General features: G+C 42.3%; 1 protein-coding gene across 2 annotated transcripts; it reads left to right on the forward strand.

Annotated features, from left to right (window-relative positions):
- Window positions 1–498: 498 nt before the first annotated feature.
- LOC110529838 (saccharopine dehydrogenase-like oxidoreductase) lies at window positions 499–19168 on the forward strand. Of its 2 annotated transcripts, XM_036985365.1 has the most exons (13): window positions 499–1670; window positions 2129–2273; window positions 9744–9856; window positions 10209–10289; window positions 10566–10695; window positions 11093–11142; window positions 11509–11639; window positions 11899–12016; window positions 13659–13778; window positions 14203–14259; window positions 14411–14522; window positions 14702–14783; window positions 16642–19168. In XM_036985365.1, exons 1-13 carry the CDS (start codon window positions 1548–1550, stop codon window positions 16736–16738), a joined length of 1359 nt encoding a protein of 452 aa, XP_036841260.1. In that variant the 5' UTR covers window positions 499–1547; the 3' UTR covers window positions 16739–19168. The 2 variants fall into 2 exon arrangements, with proteins under 2 accessions (XP_036841260.1, XP_021468103.1); XM_021612428.2 differs by lacking the exons at window positions 499–1670; window positions 2129–2273 and adding an exon at window positions 5226–5742.
- Window positions 19169–19688: the final 520 nt, after the last annotated feature.

Here is a 19688-nt window from a genome sequence, read left to right on the forward strand (position 1 = left end):
AATCCTGACTATTCTCCCAGTTCCTGCCGCTGAAAAAACACCCCCACAGCATGATGCTGCCACCACCATGCTTCACATTAGGGATGGTGCCAGCTTTCCTCCAGATGTGACGCTTGGCATTCAGGCCAAAGAGTTCAATCTTGGTTTCGTCAGAGCAGAGAATCTTGTTTCTCATGGTCTGAGAGTCCTTTCGGTGCCCTTTGGCAAACTCCAAGCGGGCTGTCTTGTGCCTTTTACTGAGGAGTGGCCTCGACACTTTGACCCCATGGCTTGGTTTTTGCTCTGACATGCATTGTCAACTGTGGGACCAAATATAGACAGGTGTTTGCCTTTCCAAATCATCATGGAAACAGGATGCACCCGAGCTCAATTTCGAGTCTCATAGCAAAGGGTCTGAATACTTATGTAAATAAGGTCTTTTTAAAATGCTTTTTTTAGACATTGGAAAAACATGTTTTTGCTTTGTCGTTATGGGTTATAGTGTGTAGACTGATGAGGAAAAAAAGTGTATTTAATCAATTTTAGAGTAAGGCTGTAATGTAACAATATGTGGATAAAGTCGTCAAGGGGTCTGAATACTTCCCGAATGCACTGTAGCTATATCCGAATTTGCACACATCAACTCTTTTAGACAATTCTTTTAAACAAGCAAAATAAATAAGTGTTCAATCATTACTGAGTGAATGAACAACAACAAAAGCTTCCTTTCATCACCAGACTGTCTATTTAAATAGTGTCGAGATAATGTGTTCATGACAGGGTTCGTAGCATAAGCGTTAATGTCAACACCATGGAATCTTGAAGGGTTACCACAGCAACAAAATCCAAATATTTTCCATAAAATAAATGTTAAAATGTTCTAACTCATTTTCATTGGGAAGGCAGATACAGCATTATTATCAAAAGCAAACCCTTTCGCTTGAGAACACAATCCTAGTAACTACCACCCTCTGGGGGTTTGATTAATCCCGGCTGGGTGTCAATGTAGGCGTGTTTTGCATTGGCTGAAAGTTGATTGCATTCGATTTGGAACCAGGCTGCCTGCTGGACGTGAGCCAAGTGCCATGTTCAAAGCAAACGGCGAAGTTGGCTCAAAAACAAAAGTGACCTATTTAAAGCATGTGTAGTAATTACTAGGATTCTGTGTTTTCCCAGGCAAAAGGGATTGCTTTAAAAAAAAAAAAGATTTTATCTGCCTTCCCAATGAAAACTAGTTCGAATTTCAAACATTTATTTTTATGGAAAAGAGATGTTGTATGTTTCTGGACAATGCACCATGCTGCCTTGTTAACAAAATGACAGAGCAGGGCGATTTACTGCGTCGATTTGAGAAGGGCGCACCTCCCTCCGCGCTCTCCAGGGCGACAACCCTACTGGTGCCCCCGCCTCTTCTTCTGTGGGGTTTATCGGCAGATGGCATCCAACGTTATGATGCATTACCGCCACCTACTGTACTGGAGCGGTCCCACCTGTGTACCAGAGTCCTAGCTTAAAAATGTACCAATAAAGGTATAAAAAGAGTTTCCTGCAGATGCAGGAATGCCCACATGCAGGAACAACCCAAATTGTGTGCCGCAATTGCACCCTGCTCCGTCTTGCTGCTACGGAGAAGAGTACAGTGGAGACTGGAGAGACCAACCCTCATCCTTCAGATGTGCTCCACCCCTATGGTACATCCCAAGGACACACTGCTTAATGTTCCCTGAAATGTGTATGCCAGCTGGTTGACGGAGCGCCGAGCCCCACTATGCACTTGTTTATCTTCTGGTTCCACTGGAACATCCAGCTCCTCCGCTATTTTAGAAGTTTTGAATCCTAAGCAACCTGCATACACATTGTTTGAAGTACAATAGACCAACATAGCTACTGTAGTAGGTCAAATCTGTGTGCTGGAAAACCTTGGTAGAGCATGGATGGAGTAGGCATTGTGGTGCTCATGTGAATTTCCTTTATTTTTTTGGCTTCAGAACAATGCTTACTTCTGACTTAAAACAACATATTTTTTTGTTTTTAATTACACAAGGCTCTGGTCAAAAGTAGTGTACTGTATAGAGACAGAAATGTTTAAGCTATTCACTGCACACTGTTTCTAATTCTCACTTATCCACATCACTCTGTTCCCCTGCAGAGCTCCTCACCAGATGGCCTGGTGTCCATTCTGAAAAGGAGGAGGGCGTCGTTAGATGGCCTGCCCCCAGAGGGTCCCGATGCAGCCAAACAGAACTCCAAACGCAAGGTGCGCTTCAGCGAGCCAGAGGATGGCATGGAACCAGGTATGGATCAGCCTGATTAACCACCTCTCTGTCTCTGTCTCTCTCACTCACACACACACACACACACACACACACGCATACACTATACATAAGTTCTTATACTGTGTCTTCAATAAAGACACAATAAGATAGTAGTAACATATTAATAAGTGTTTTTTTTTATCTGTGCAGAGGAGGTGGGTGGAGACTCTTGTTTGATCCTGCTGTTGTTGTGCTTAGTAACCGTGGTGATCAGTCTGGGCGGGACTGCTCTGTACTGCACCCTAGTGGACACCTACAGTAGTATCTGCACCGACTTCTCTCACAACGTGGACTTTTACGTGGTCCAAGTACGACACTTCCTGGACGGGCTCAGACACTGGCTGTCCATACGCTCATAGTCAGCACAGTCTATCGGAGCAGTAAGGACATACAGTCAGTCGCCTGCTGCAGCAGTATATGGACTTATACAGAAGCCCACCTACTGCTACAGTCTAGGGACTCTTATGAAACCCTAGGAGGAAGACAAGCAAAAATATACTGTAAGACTGGTAACACTATTGGTTGGAGAGAATGCTTTAGGTGAAGTCAGACACTGGCTCCCCAAACTGTCCAAGCCAGGGAATAGATTCACTATACTGTATGAACTGCTCTGAGACTGAGACAAGATGGAGCACCTTACCCTAGTCCCAGTATGAATTAGAGAAGGTCATTGAAGTTCTGGGATAGGGTCTGAAATAGAGTGAACGGGCTTGTGAGCATTGATGTAACAGGAGGCACAGGTGCAGACATTTTGAACTACTGACATTTCATATGCAGACCAAACTGTTTCCGGAACACTGCCTCCTCTTGTTTTTGACCAGAAGTTTTTAACCTCGAGATGGACACAGCACAAAAGAGCTCCCAAAAACACGCAAAGGAACAAAACACAGCATTGTAAAGTATATTCTAGTTGGATTTTTTATTTTAAAAAAATATAGGTTTATCTGAATTTGTAAAGATGTTTATCTGAAAAACAGATACAATTCAGATAAACCGTAAAGATGTTTATCTGAATTTGAAAGCCTTGTGGTAAAATTTGGGGTACAGTATGCCAATAAAAAAAACAGACATTTTGGGGGATTGAAAGGACACTTTTTTTTTTATTATCAACATTTCTGTGTTTTTCATGACAAGTCTTCTCGACTCCTTGACTTGTCAAATGTAGCCTACACGTTGTACATTTTACAGCTGTTTTTGTACATGGAGACATGGGTTTAGAATTGCTCTTACATTCCTCTGAAGGTACGCAAGGTTGTTGACCACTGCAAATGAAAGTCATTTGGGAAGAATGGCTCTCTGGAATTGGCACATTGTTAAGTCATTTGTTGAAAACAGAGTAATATCAATACAAATATGCATGAAAGATACTGTATGTATGGCTCTTGGTATGACAATATGAACAAGGTTTAATGTTCATACAGCAATGCATTTAAATGTAGTCATGATATTCAGTACTTGTACTGATTACTCCAATATTTCAAGAACATATGTTAACTTTTTTGTGCTGGTCAATATTGTTATGTATTGTAACCATACATTTGTCTTTTATTCTATGTGTCTATTTTAACGTATTGAATACAAATCCATTTCCTTGCTTTGGTGAATAAACTTTGTTTGCTTTTTATCTACTGTATGTCCAGGCTGGTCTCATAGACTAGACGTAACATAGTAAACAAAAATCCGGGGACACTCAAATTAGTATAATATGTTACGTTCAGTATGGCTGCTTAAGACGTAAGTTTACTTAAGGCAAAAACGAAAGTGGAGAGGGAGGGTGGGCAACTCAAATGTCTAGCAACACAGGGAAGGTAACTCAAACATCTAGCAAACCAACGGTTGGTTGCATGTTCGAATCTCATCACGGATAACTTTAGCCATTTTTAGCAACTTTGCAACTACTTACTACTTTTTTTGCACACCCAGTAGATTTCCAGGACCAGAGTTGGAGAACCCTGTTCTAAACCTAGTGCTTGGTTTTGTGAATGTGTTTGAAGGAAATCAAGACAGAAAGTCACAGTTTGGCATTGGAATGTCCCTAATGACATACTACTTACTCTAATGGGCATGATCTTCTATCCATTGTCTGACATTGGTGTCTGGTAAAAGTAGTATTTCCTCCCATATGCTCTCCAAGAGTGCTATTCAATCTGTATCACTGAAGCGTTGCAGATTTGCGTGATATAAATAATTTGAAAGGTAATTTCATATTGAAGCGACATCTGCAGCGTTGACCTGAATGCAGTCTCAGCTAATGTGGGAACATAGAGCCCCACAGTGGAGATAAAACCTAAAACCTAGCGGTCAAATGGGGAAATGGTTCCAATTGTTTTTCCACCATTAATTTTTCCAATAGGGAATTTGAGAAACTTAAAATAAGGGCTGTGCTTCATGTAGGCGTACCCTGGTGTGACGTTTAGATAACCATTTAAATCTCTCTCGGACAAGGTGACTTTTATCAATATATTCGGCTCTATTTACACTCAGTTTCGAAAATGCTCATTATAGTCAAAGTAGACATCATGCAAAACTACAAATCCCTGCAAGTTCTCTCTAGCTGACACCTTTGATTACTGGTACTGTGCCAATTTAAAACTTGCAAAAGACAATATATGGATTGAAATAAGTCGTAGATGGCTGTGGTTGAGTAATGTCAATGAATGTTGCCTCTAATTGTCACTGTAGCAGCCTATGTTGTTTGCAATTGTGTTGCATCATCCAATCCATGTTTATATGTTGCAGTATTTTTGTTTACTTGTTTTCTTTATACATAAATGATATAAAAGAAACTTGGTAAGAGATGTTATTTCATTGTTCACATTGGCATGAGTTGTGCAATGTTGTAGCCTACGGCGCTCCTCTCAAGATGTAATACCACCAACAGGTCACAAGATGTCTCAGTGCACCATGAAACCAAACCAGCCACCATTATTCTAGAATTGTGTATTTATACTACGTACTATCAAGCGTTGGGCTAGAGCTCAGTCGACTCATGCAATATTGTTGCGTAGTTTATGTTTTAAGGCAAAGGTCGCGTTATTTCGGATATCCATATTATGCCTACCCATGTGGTTTTACATATCTCAGCTGTAGTATTTCAATCTCGATATATATTCTTTTTTTTCCAAACATTGCAGTAATACCGAATGCATTGGTTAACATTGTAGTCAGTTGATTCATACGAAACACTACGAGAACAAATCTTTTTGCGCGTCACTGCGTAAACTAGGCTACAGTAAACGGACGTTTTAGTGCGCAATGGCGACTGTAACCTCTACCAGACCTTATCATATTATAATATTCGGAGCCTCCGGTTTTACCGGGCAGTTTGTGGTGGAAGAGGTAGCCCGGAGCGCCTTCGAAGGACCCAGCGGGTCTCTGAAATGGGCCTTGGCCGGGCGTAGCAGACAGCGTCTGGAGGGAGTTCTGAACCAAGCCGCCGAGACCCTCCGTACGTGTTTGACACTAATCAGAAAAGATAAGTTAGTGCCTGCTGCCAGTAAAATAATGATTTTATGTCAAGCATGGTTTGACTAGGCTACTACTGTATAACGATTAACAGCTGCAACGGTTTCAGTTGCTTTTAAACAACAAGGCCTATACACTTGCATTTTTTGTAAAAGGTGCTAGTTACAAAGGTCTCTTCAGTTTCTCTGCAGGGGAACCATTTTTATAGCGGTTCTTCCAATACATCTTTGTATAACAATTTGTACGGTTCTTCATTGCACTGATAGAACCAGAGGGTTCTTCATTACACTGTAAAATAAAAAATCCCGGTTTCTGGTTGCAGTGAAAATATGGTATACCCTTAGGAAAAATAATTTGCAGTCAGAGTGCTGTATAACTGCAGTACACGCAAATACTGCCTCCAAAATACACTTTTTTTACAGCAGTAATTTTGCAGTGTAACTGCAGTTAGAGTGGAGTATGACAGCAGCTGTACACGGCAGTTATTCTGCAATTACTGTGTCCAAAATACAACAGTGGACTGCAGTTACTGCACTTTTACTGCAGGTTCAAAACTTAAATCATTTTTTGTAAGGGAATATACAAAAATATACTTTATTGTTAGAGCTGGATTAAGGTGATGTTTCTGTATATATATATATATATACAGTGCCTTGCGAAAGTATTCGGCCCCCTTGAACTTTGCGACCTTTTGCCACATTTCAGGCTTCAAACATAAAGATATAAAACTGTATTTTTTTGTGAAGAATCAACAACAAGTGGGACACAATCATGAAGTGGAACGACATTTATGGGATATTTCAAACTTTTTTAACAAATCAAAAACTGAAAAATTGGGCGTGCAAAATTATTCAGCCCCCTTAAGTTAATACTTTGTAGCGCCACCTTTTGCTGCGATTACAGCTGTAAGTCGCTTGGGGTATGTCTCTATCAGTTTTGCACAACGAGAGACTGACATTTTTTCCCATTCCTCCTTGCAAAACAGCTCGAGCTCAGTGAGGTTGGATGGAGAGCATTTGTGAACAGCAGTTTTCAGTTCTTTCCACAGATTCTCAATTGGATTCAGGTCTGGACTTTGACTTGGCCATTCTAACACCTGGATATGTTTATTTTTGAACCATTCCATTGTAGATTTTGCTTTATGTTTTGGATCATTGTCTTGTTGGAAGACAAATCTCCGTCCCAGTCTCAGGTCTTTTGCAGACTCCATCAGGTTTTCTTCCAGAATGGTCCTGTATTTGGCTCCATCCATCTTCCCATCAATTTTAACCATCTTCCCTGTCCCTGCTGAAGAAAAGCAGGCCCAAACCATGATGCTGCCACCACCATGTTTGACAGTGGGGATGGTGTGTTCAGCTGTGTTGCTTTTACGCCAAACATAACGTTTTGTATTGTTGCCAAAAAGTTCAATTTTGGTTTCATCTGACCAGAGCACCTTCTTCCACATGTTTGGTGAGTCTCCCAGGTGGCTTGTGGCAAACTTTAAACAACACTTTTTATGGATATCTTTAAGAAATGGCTTTCTTCTTGCCACTCTCCCATAAAGGCCAGATTTGTGCAATATACGACTGAATGTTGTCCTATGGACAGAGTCTCCCACCTCAGCTGTAGATCTCTGCAGTTCATCCAGAGTGATCATGGGCCTCTTGGCTGCATCTCTGATCAGTCTTCTCCTTGTATGAGCTGAAAGTTTAGAGGGACGGCCAGGTCTTGGTAGATTTGTAGTGGTCTGATACTCCTTCCATTTCAATATTATCGCTTGCACAGTGCTCCTTGGGATGTTTAAAGCTTGGGAAATCTTTTTGTATCCAAATCCGGCTTTAAACTTCTTCACAACAGTATCTCGGACCTGCCTGGTGTGTTCCTTGTTCTTCATGATGCTCTCTGCGCTTTTAACGGACCTCTGAGACTATCACAGTGCAGGTGCATTTATACGGATACTTGATTACACACAGGTGGATTGTATTTATCATCATTAGTCATTTAGGTCAACATTGGATCATTCAGAGATCCTCACTGAACTTCTGGAGAGAGTTTGCTGCTCTGAAAGTAAAGGGGCTGAATAATTTTGCACGCCCAATTTTTCAGTTTTTGATTTGTTAAAAAAGTTTGAAATATCCAATAAATGTCGTTCCACTTCATGATTGTGTCCCACTTGTTGTTGATTCTTCACAAAAAAATACAGTTTTATATCTTTATGTTTGAAGCCTGAAATGTGGCAAAAGGTCGCAAAGTTCAAGGGGGCCGAATACTTTCGCAAGGCACTGTATATATATATATTAATCTCACAAGGAACCCTGGGTTTAGTTTTGTTTTGACCCTTTAGGGTAACCCAATTGGGTTCTACATAGAACCCTCTTGTTGCAGGATTCTGTCATCTGTCCCTATGGGGGAACCTTTTGGGGTGCCACATAGAACCCTTTGATTTGTCCCTGTAGGGGAACCCTTTTGAGTTCCATTTAGAACCCTCATGATGAACCCTCTGGTTCCAGGTAAAACCAATGACAGGTCTACAGATATACTTATAGGATACTTCAGATGTGTTTATGGCATACACTGTTAGGTACTCGCCTATCGGTGAGTACTGGTCAGTGCCATTAAGGATACATGTGCGCAAATCTAGTATAATGGTACATTTCATTTTTCCCCCGTATATAATTTACTGTCCGCTTGCTGCAAGTAGTTATTTTAAAATTCAGTAACTTCCTGTGACTGATCTCTGTCGCACTCACTGACCAGATGGTGTGGCTGGACGGTCAGTTGGTTGTCAACAATGAGGTTGAGGCCAGTTGAGGCTGAGATCCAAGTGTGCTAACCACAAAGGATTCTTAGTAGTTGTCAACTAATGTTAAGCTTGTAATCAGTATAGTTCAGTGAAAGTACAGTAAGTTACTGTGAATTTTACACTAACTTCTGACAGCTAGTTGCCAGTTAGGTAACGCAAACTTCCAGTCAGCTAACGGCCATTAAGTTACTGTGAAATACACTGCGGTGTTTGCCCTATATTCATTCAAATTGTTGCCACCGCGGCAAAAAATATGAAGTCCTCTTAGACATTTCTGTCGAGATGCGCTTTTAAATGGATAGTCATTGGCTCCATGACTGGAAGTCTATGGGAACAGCTAGCATATCATTGCGCTAACACTAGTAACAATGCACACCCACCCCCCTGCTAACCTTGCCACCACTGCTGAAAAAAAAATCCCAGGGGAAACACTGCACAGTAACCTCTTAACAGTGCAGCTCTTCATGGTCCCAAAGATTGCAGAACTGTCAGTGTTACAAGTAAAAGAGGTGCTCAATCTTTAACGACATAACCACCAACCACTTAAACTGGTACAACACTGGGCACAAATACACAACATTCACTAACTTGTGGTTTACTGTACTTTCACTGCAACCAGTAGCCTCTACTGTACTGTAAAATTACAGGAACCTTTTTAACAATCTATCGTTTCATGGCATAAAGCAAAACATGGAGGAGAGGGAAAGAACAGGATGGGTCTTCACAGCCATCACAGCAGTGAAGAACCCGACCTGAAAAATGGTTACACATATGACCTCTGACAAAGAACCCCTCAGGAACCTTTTTTTGTTTGTTTTGTTGTATGGGCACGCAGTGTCCGTTGTTCTCTACGGGTGAACAACAACACTGCTGAACTTGACTGTTAAACAGGTGTCTTGATATTTAACTGGGTACACAGGGACTCTGCTGTTTAATCTTAGTTGATATTGATCCCACTGGCTTGCGACTTGCTTAGTAATGGTCACCAATGCAAACAATATGATCAGTGATTCAGAGGGGTTGGGTTAAACGCGGAAGACACATTTCAGTTGAGTACATGCAGTTGTACAACAGACTAGGTATTCCCCTTTCCCTTTCTAAATGCCTAATTTAAACATGGCATTAAGCTATGATTTGCTGTAAATGTGTGCGTTTTAACCTATGCATGCATTCAGTACGACTTTGCTCTCTGTTTCCAGGTAAGCCGGAGTTAAGGACTGAAGTTGAAATCATTGTGGCTGATGTTTCCCAAGCAGATTCATTGGCCATCATGTGCCAACAAGGACTGGTTGTTCTCAACTGTGTGGGGCCAGTAAGTCTACAGTAATACTGAGTGTTGTTGTTATTGATACCTGGGATGAGGGCTGGCTTTTTGGGGTGTCATTTGTCCAGACTCCCAAGTTACTCTTGTCCCCAATGATAATTGGAAAGCTTGTTAAGAATATGCTGCCTGTGTAGCTGTGGCCACGGTACTGCTGTACAGTACAGTCGACTCAGCTTTACCAGTGCGTATGGAACCGTAATAGCATGTGGTCAATTGCAAAGGTATGGCAATTTGATAGGGAGATGATACTTTTGATAAAGGGTTGATGACACACACACACACACACCCATACCTCCATTAACACCCAAATCTTATGGAGTCCTTTTTCTTGTCTCCCTAGTACAGGTTCTATGGTGAGCCAGTGGTTAAGGCCTGCATAGAGAATGGAGCCCACTGCGTAGACATCTGTGGAGAACCTCAGGTAGTAGGCTCTGTCGTTACACAACACCATCATATTAAATGTCCGTCTTTATGGCTCAATTCAGTGCCTTCTCTAGCCTCGGCCTCCAACCTAGTTTTATTACTGTCTTTACAGAGACAACGATGGTAGGATATGCATTTGGATTTTAGGAGCTTTATGCTCATATCATCCCTATTGCCAACATAGTCTGGTCGAAAGCAGTGCATGCCTTTTGGGATGCACCCCATGTCTCTCTGCTAGGTGTTTTTACGGTGGCCTTGTGTTGTGGCTCCGTAGTTCCTGGAGAGAATGCAACTGGAGTACCACAGCAGAGCGATGGACAGTGGAGTGTATGTGATTGGCAGCTGTGGCTTTGACTCCATACCAGCTGACATGGGCATCCTGTACACAAAGAACCAGTTTAAAGGTAGAGAGCTACACTGTTAAGTGGGGGGTGTGAATGTTTTTTTTAAATATGTTTTATTATAGAGAAACAGCACTTGTTTGTGTCTCTGGGTTTGTGATGGCAGCCACCTGTGAAGAAGACACAGTTCTCATACTTATTTTTGCCCTTGACATTGTATCTGCAGGCTCTTTCTGCTTTACTGGTGTTTTTCCTGTTATCAATGATGAATTACAGCACCATTTTTGGCAAAGAAGATGTTTGTGTTTTTAGCTGAATTCCAAACAGGGCGATACAGCTACAGTACACAATTAACTCACTGCGTTAGTACCCTTTTCCAATGAGGTTTCTATCGGTGTGCTCGTCCAGTCTGTCCTTGAGTAAAGGATGTACAATAACCCTGTGTCATATCTGTTAACAGGAACACTGACAGCTGTGGAGAGCTTCCTGACTATACACACTGGTCCTGAGGTAGACAGCTCTATCACTTCCGGTTTCCTACATGCACTATGGGAAATGTAGTCATTACACGTGATCTACTCTTGAGATGATTCCAAGGTCCACACCATTGTTTTGTTTAGATCCAGCTATATGCCTCAATCCTGAATGAATAGGAACTATAGGCACCATCTAATTTCACCATTTCGTTTGACACAACAAATGGCATGGGACGCGGACTAGTAAACCACTTTTGAGGTCTGAAAATGTCAACAAACTATTTGTTTGTTGTCATGGGGAATTCTGATAGACTTTTATTTTGGAGTGAACCATTCCTTTAATAGTTTGTTTGTTGTCATGGTGACTTGGATTAAGCTTTGGGATATTCCTTCCCTGTAGGGAGGCTGTGCCCACGACGGCACATGGCAGTCCGCCATCTACGGCTTTGCAGACAGCGGCTCCCTGAGGAAGCTGAGGAAGAAATTTGGCCACCAACCTCTCCCAGTTGTAGGAGCCACGGTCAAGAAGAGGTATGATGTACAGACAGTCTGTGTTCACTCCATTTCCATTCAAAGTCATTGCATTTGATTGGTATGGCACAGTTGTTGCTTGGCAATGCTGAAGTGGATTTAGAGGACTTGTCTATCAACATAGATGAAATGAGTTGATGGCGTCTGTCTGTGCTGAATTCTGTGGGATGCTGATGCTGAAAATTTGAGAGTGTATTTGGAAGTAAACTGACGTGTGTGTGTGTGTGTGTGTGTGTGTGTGTGTGTGTGTATTCCTCAGGGGTAGCCTCTTCTTCAGTAAGGAGATTGACCAGTATGCCATACCCTTCATGGGCTCAGACCCATCAGTAGTCAGGAGATCCCAGCGCTTCCTATATGAGGGCCATCAGGAGTTACCAGTAAGATCTAACACAACCACACACCTCTATTGCCTGACTGGCTGCCTGCGTTCAGTCACTCAACGATGCCACATTGTGGTCTTGCTGATGTGCAGAGGTTTGGCATGGCAAGAAAACAATCAGTTGGCTAAAGCAAAAACAGACTGGTACCCAGGCTACCCCTCCTTTGCCCAGTATTTTATCCATTATGGCTAGTCTATACAACCTGCTCAATACAGAGACCGCTGTCAAACCCCATCTACTGTCACATACAATACCCAGAGGGGTACACGCTCCTCTGTAGCTCAGTTGGTAGAGCATGGCACTTGCAGCGCCTCAATAGTAGGTTTGATTCCTGTTTTGTATGCGCGTATGACGGTATGTCCGCGAAATTACGTTATTATTCTGTCATGTCCATAGTCTACCTCCGTATCTACGTGTCTCTCCCCTTCCTTGCTTTCACAACTCCTAATTAGGTCAAACAACTCTGTCTGTCAAACTTTTATTCCATTTACTAGCTTCCTATGAAACTATATAATGAAGCCTCATTTACTCACAAACATCCAATGTGGAGAGAAATGGATTGTAAAGAACCCATGTCTTTCTTCACGTGGGGAAAAATAGACTGTAAAGAACCCATGTCTTTCTTCACGTGGGGAAAAATAGACTGTAAAGAACCCCTGTCTTTCTTCACGTGGGGAAAAATAGATTGTAAAGAACCCCTGTCTGTCTTCACGTGGGGAAAAATAGATTGTAAAGAACCCCTGTCTGTCTTCACGTGGGGAAAAATTGATTGTAAAGAACCCCTGTCTTTCTTCACGTGGGGAAAAATAGATTGTAAAGAATTCCTGTCTTTCTTCACGTGGGGAAAAATAGATTGTAAAGAATTCCTGTCTTTCTTCATATCGAGAGAGAGAGAGATTGTAAAGAACCCCTGTCTTTCTTCATATGGAGAGAGATTGTAAAGAACCCCTGTCTTTCTTCATATGGAGAGAGATTGTAAAGAACCTCTGTCTTTCTTCATGTGGAGAGAGATTGTAAAGAACCCCTGTCTTTCTTCATGTGGAGAGAGATTGTAAAGAACCCCTGTCTTTCTTCATGTGGAGAGAGATTGTAAAGAACCCCTGTCTTTCTTCATGTGGAGAGAGATTGTAAAGAACCCCTGTCTTTCTTCATGTGGAGAGAGATTGTAAAGAACCCCTGTCTTTCTTCATGTGGAGATAGATTGTAACGAACCCCTGTCTTTCTTCATGAGGAGAGAGATTGTAAAGAACCCCTGTCTTTCTTCATGTGGAGAGAGATTGTAAAGAACCCCTGTCTTTCTTCATGTGGAGAGAGATTGTAAAGAACCCCTGTCTTTCTTCATATGGAGAGAGATAAATGATAATGAGTCATACAGCAGCTCCAAGTGATTTATCATCTTTCTCTCCTCATTATCTCTGTGGGGTGTCTCAACACTGCTCCTGGCCAATATAGTGCACTAGAGATTATAGTGCCTGTGATGTGCCCTTTCTCTAGCCTTTCCATGGCCTGGGGGAGTACTATTTAGAAGTAGGGGACATCAGTAGCTTACAGGAGCATGCAGGAGTTAAAAGTTATTTATCGAGTTCCCTTCTCTTTCTTTCTCTCTCCCTTTCTTTCCCCCTCCCGCCTCCCTCTTCAGGTCCAGTACTCTGCATATGTAGGGGTCGGTGGCGTCTGGTCGTTGATAAAGATGTTCTGTGGTGGCCTGCTCTTCTGGTTCCTAGGGAAGTTCGGCCTGGGAAGGAAGCTCCTCATTACGGTGTGTGTCCAAAATGGCTATTGTCTATATAGTTCACTACTTTTGACCAGAGCCCAAGACCATATTCCCTATATAGTTCACTACTTTTGACCAGAGCCCAAGACCATATTCCCTATATAGTTCACTACTTTTGACCCGGGCCCCTACAATGTATTTCTCCACATTAGATGTCTGTGGAAATTATATTAACCAAGTAGTTTGGTTACCAATCTTGTAAAAATAGTCAGTCACAGTTGGTTGGCTTAATTAAGGGTAGTTAGTTAAAGGAGTGCAGAAAAGACACAAACAAATGGTCTGTCAGATCTGTGTGAATATAACATACAGTTACTGTACAGTGATAACAAGAAGAGAAATGACCTGTGTTGGAGATGGGAGGTAATCAGCTCAATTTTCCGGTGAATTGGTTGATGTTTCTCCTCCTCAGTTTCCAGAGTTCTTCTCCTTTGGCGTGTTCACCAAGGCTGGACCCAGCAGGAAGCAGGTACAGTAGTGGACTCAGGCCCGATGGAAACAGTACATGAATGGCCCGGTCATAGCCATGTGTCTAGTGAGAAGAACCTCCGTAAATATATATATATATATATATATATATATATTATATATAGCGCTAAGACTCTTCTCTCCTCTCCCAGATGGAGGGAACATCTTTCAGTCTGACGTTTTTCGGGGAGGGCTATGCTGAGGGGCTGGACCCGTCTCAGGGAAGACCCAACGCTAGGATCTGTACCCAGATACACGGAGCAGGTAATACATTATCTCTGATTGTAGCCTTGTTTTTGGTTTAGTTGTAATGCAGGTCAGGGTCATGTCTATTCATGCTCTGTCCAATGTCCACACAGTGCTTATTATTTTCTTCGTTTTGATTATCATTGGTCTACTATAGTTTTTGTTGATAAACTATGTTGACTTTCATTGGTCCACAGAGCCTGGCTATGTAGCCACACCTGTTGCTATGGTACAGGCAGCTATCACTGTGCTGAATGAACCACAATTCCTTCCTATAAAGTGAGTCAGGTGCCTCTCACTCTCTCTCTCTCGTGAATATTTTATAGTTCTACAAGGAATAAAGTCAGACACACTGGTACATCAAATATGCAGCTATCATTACTGTTCACATTGGTACATCAAATATGCAGCTATCATTACTGTTCACACTGGTACATCAAATATGCAGCTATCATTACAATGTAACAGTACATACAGTGCCTTGCGAAAGTATTCGGCCCCCTCGAACTTTGCGACCTTTTGCCACATTTCAGGCTTCAAAATTTTTTTGTGAAGAATCAACAACAAGTGGGACACAATCATGAAGTGGAACGACATTTATTGGATATTTCAAACTTTTTTAACAAATCAAAAACTGAAAAATTGGGCATGCAAAATTATTCAGCCCCCTTAAGTTAATACTTTGTAGCACCACCTTTTGCTGCGATTACAGCTGTAAGTCGCTTGGGGTATGTCTCTATCAGTTTTGCACATCGAGAGACTGAAATCTTTTCCCATTCCTCCTTGCAAAACAGCTCGAGCTCAGTGAGGTTGGATGGAGAGCATTTGTGAACAGCAGTTTTCAGTTCTTTCCACAGATTCCCGATTGGATTCAGGTCTGGACTTTGACTTGGCCATTCTAACACCTGGATATGTTTATTTTTGAACCATTCCATTGTAGATTTTGCTTTATGTTTTGGATCATTGTCTTGTTGGAAGACAAATCTCCGTCCCAGTCTCAGGTCTTTTGCAGACTCCATCAGGTTTTCTTCCAGAATGGTCCTGTATTTGGCTCCATCCATCTTCCCATCAATTTTAACCATCTTCCCTGTCCCTGCTGAAGAAAAGCAGGCCCAAACCATGATGCTGCCACCACCATGTTTGACAGTGGGGATGGTGTGTTCAGCTGTGTTGCTTTTACGCCAAACATAACGTTTTGCATTGTTGCCAAAAAGTTCCATTTTGGTTTCATCTGACCAGAGCACCTTCTTCCACATGTTTGGTGTGTCTCCCAGGTGGCTTGTGGCAAACTTTAAACAACACTTTTTATGGATATCTTTAAGAAATGGCTTTCTTCTTGCCACTCTTCCATAAAGGCCAGATTTGTGCAATATACGACTGATTGTTGTCCTATGGACAGAGTCTCCCACCTCAGCTGTAGATCTCTGCAGTTCATCCAGAGTGATCATGGGCCTCTTGGCTGCATCTCTGATCAGTCTTCTCCTTGTATGAGCTGAAAGTTTAGAGGGACGGCCAGGTATGGTAGATTTGCAGTGGTCTGATACTCCTTCCATTTCAATATTATCGCTTGCACAGTGCTCCTTGGGATGTTTAAAGCTTGGGAAATCTTTCTGTATCCAAATCCGGCTTTAAACTTCTTCACAACAGTATCTCGGACCTGCCTGGTGTGTTCCTTGTTCTTCATGATGCTCTCTGGTCTTTTAACGGACCTCTGAGACTATCACAGTGCAGGTGCATTTATACGGATACTTGAATACACACAGGTGGATTGTATTTATCATCATTAGTCATATAGGTCAACATTGGATCATTCAGAGATCCTCACTGAACTTCTGGAGAGAGTTTGCTGCACTGACAGTAAAGGGGCTGAATAATTTTGCACGCCCAATTTTTCAGTTTTTGATTTGTTTAAAGAAGTTTAAAATATCCAATAAATGTCGTTCCACTTCATTATTGTGTCCCACTTGTTGTTGATTCTTTACAAAAAAATACAGTTTTATATCTTTATGTTTGAAGCCTGAAATGTGGCAAAAGGTCGCAAAGTTCAAGGGGGCCGAATACTTTTGCAAGGCACTGTATATATGGTAATATATGCATGTACAGGACCTAGAAGTAAACACTATGTTGTGATTGACAGGGGAGGAGTGTACAGTCCAGGAGCTGCATTTGCCAGGACAACTCTCATTGACCGCCTCAACAGACATGGCCTGGTGTTCTCAGTGAAGAGATTCTGACGAGAGGGTCTGAGAAAAAGGACTCCTGCCTGTGCCCAATCCCAACCCTTAGGACATGTTTTGCTGCTAAATTCTGGTGCATTTTTGTGCATCTGTGTGGCGGTGGCATTTCTATTATATCTGAGAGGTTTGGATTTGAACAGTTCTTTTGTTAGCAATATAGAAATGGGTAATATCTTCACTTTGCCCTCTGGTGGGCTTGTTAGTATATTCACCATATTGCTTATACCCATCCAATCCTTTCAGATCTACATGAAGTGCCATGGTGTACAGGCGAATTAGGGTGTTGAGCGATACTCGAACCCCCTATCACCCCCTAGCCCTAGTCCCACCAGCTCTGTGTATCTATTGCTTAACGCGATGACTGCTGTGGTCAAATGTTAGAGGAAATACTGGATGTCAATATTAGGTCACATGGACAAACCTCATCCCCTTAAAGTTGTATCTGTCTCCCCTTAAAGCCGTACACTATCAGGCTGAGGACACAGGCATTCAGACATCCGGCCACATTGTTACCATTCTCGTCTGAAGTCTGTGTGTCTCTCGTGGCCCGTTTCAACTGTCCTTTTAATGGCTTCAGAATTTTGGTCATGCAGAGGTGTCACTCAATCTCTCGATGGGTTTCAAATCAATTGTCCGTAAACCAAGTGACTTATTCGTGTTGTTAATGTGTAAGGGAGTGTCCTTGACCCAGATTACAGCTCTCCACAGTAGGATGTAGTGGATGACTAGTCTAAGGGCTGTTGTGTGGTCTTGTAGCCAAGAAAGGACTGTGGCCTCTCGGTTCTTTATTCTGTGTTTTAATTCACATTTTAACACACATATTTTGCCACAGTGTGTGTGCGTGTGCTCGTCACATGGCATTTAATCAGACTAGTCCAAGGGCATTATAAGAAAGACTTTGGGTGTTTCAGATACTTCCGGATAATACCAGTTTTTTATAAACGTGGTCCTATTCTGTTTTTGTGTTATATAAAAATAACAAGCAACGCAGTACATACTGCTCTGTACAAGTATAAACACACACATATGGTAACCTGAAAATGTAATGACAAATATCGCCTCAGACTGCGACCTAAATCATGTTTATAAGCTAACAAAAATGGTTTCAAATGAGGTCTACACCAATGCCCATCAGCACATTCAGGACCCAACCTCCCCACTAGGTGGTGGGGTTTCTCTAATTACACATTCCCTTCCCACTTCCCAAATATTTACACGCCACTAACTAGATGAGCTGTCAGTTAAGGTCATTCGCCTGTGAGAGGAGACATGGGATGGTACAATATTTAACCTCAAATAAAAGTCCATGTATACACTTTTAGCCAGAATGGATGGGGGAGGCGGGGTTTATCATGGGTAACAGATGTGGTTACGTGAATGAGGAGGGTCAAGGTTGGAAGGACCTGGGAGGCATTGTCTCTAGACTGTGACTCAACCTCCTTTCTCTTCCCTCCTTAGCCTCCCTTCCCTCTTCAGCTCTGTCTCTCCCCTTCCACCACCACTATCGCAACAACTCTGTTAGCAGAGCATTACAGAGAGAGAGACAGAGAGAGCAGTGTTCTCGTTCTACTGTAGTGATACAGAGGGAAATAGACAGGTTTGTTCAATCATAAAACTGTGGGAGAGTAATTGTTAAGTAGCGTGGTTAAGTACAGGGTGCATAGCATAGCTATACGTGTTGCTGAGGAAACGAACAGGGAAAGGGAGAAGGAGAGCAAGACAGGAGGATGCAGTGGTCTGTTTCCCTATGCACATAGGCTACAGGAGCCCCATCCCTCTTCCCTGCTCTCCTCTCCCTACCCCACATCCAGCCATCGTGGGTGTGATGTTATTCATGCTCTCTCCCTCTCCTTTCCCCTCATCTCTTCATCCCCTCTTCCGTCTCCCTCTCCTTTCCCCTCATCTCTTCATCCCCTCTTCAATCACCTTTCTACTCAATCCTCTCCTGCTGTCTTGTCTCCTCTTCACTTCTCCTTTGCTCTCTCCCACTCTCCATCTCCTCTCTTATCCTCCCCTCTTCTGACTGATCCCTTCCTCAGTCCAGCAAACAGCCTCCACCCTACCAGTTAGGCATGATGTTTAGAGTGGGCTGCTGAGCAAAACACCTATCGGGTGCTCCCAGCCCTGCATTCACTCTCTATTTAACTATCTCTCGCTCCCTTTCTCTCTTGTCTTTTCTGTTCTTCCTTTCTTTCTCCTCTGACTTTCTGTTTACCTTATCTCTCCTCCCCGCTATCTCTTTCTATTTCTTTCTTTCATCCTCTTGCTGTCTCTCTCTGTCCTCTCTCTCTCAGTGGTGACCCATCATTCAGGGCAGGTGGGGCCTGTTTTGCATGTTATTTTGGCATTAATACATGTCACAAATCAGTGAGGAAACAATGTAAAAAATAAGTTATTGATTTAATAAAGACGCATAAAAACATGTTTTCTTTTTTTGCTTGAGAAAGGCAGCTCCAAAATGCCGGTGTTTCAGTCCAGCTCAGTGCTTTCTGTGGCGGAGGGGCAGCCAGATGAAAAACACAGAGTGTAGGGGTTGGTAATCTTCTCTAGTTGTGCCACGATTGGCTCAGTGTTCTATCACTCATGGGGACACTGAATGACCGCAAAACCTACAGGGAAAGCTAGAAAGTTCAAGCCACCTTGGGTGCTGCCATAGATTTACATTAGAAGTGCCCATCCAAGAAGGCTCAAGGTCATTGGCCACAGATAAAATGACGTCAAATCACGTTATATGTACAGTAGCTTTGATTGGACTGATCATGTCAACATCATACTTTCAAAATCTTAGCTAGCAAACTAGACAGGCAATCATCATTAATCATGTCGACAATCTACTGGCAAATCCTTTTCATATGAAGAGAAATCATAGATGAAACGTATTGGTGCTCATCAGCCATTGGACATAAACATTACACATCAGGTTGGAAATCACAGATTCAACAATGAG

This window comes from Oncorhynchus mykiss, chromosome 8 (assembly GCF_013265735.2).
Source record: "Oncorhynchus mykiss isolate Arlee chromosome 8, USDA_OmykA_1.1, whole genome shotgun sequence".
In the NCBI taxonomy this organism is placed as follows: Eukaryota; Metazoa; Chordata; class Actinopteri; order Salmoniformes; family Salmonidae; genus Oncorhynchus; species Oncorhynchus mykiss.

Bases quoted from the DNA above. Each gene is read 5' to 3' on its own strand.
- LOC110529838 (XM_036985365.1), top strand. From the start codon at position 1,548: ATGCAGGAACAACCCAAATTGTGTGCCGCAATTGCACCCTGCTCCGTC. The intron at 2,274-9,743 runs GTATGGATCAGC...CTCTGTTTCCAG, and splicing joins AGAGGATGGCATGGAACCAG to GTAAGCCGGAGTTAAGGACT. The intron at 9,857-10,208 runs GTAAGTCTACAG...TTGTCTCCCTAG, and splicing joins TTCTCAACTGTGTGGGGCCA to TACAGGTTCTATGGTGAGCC.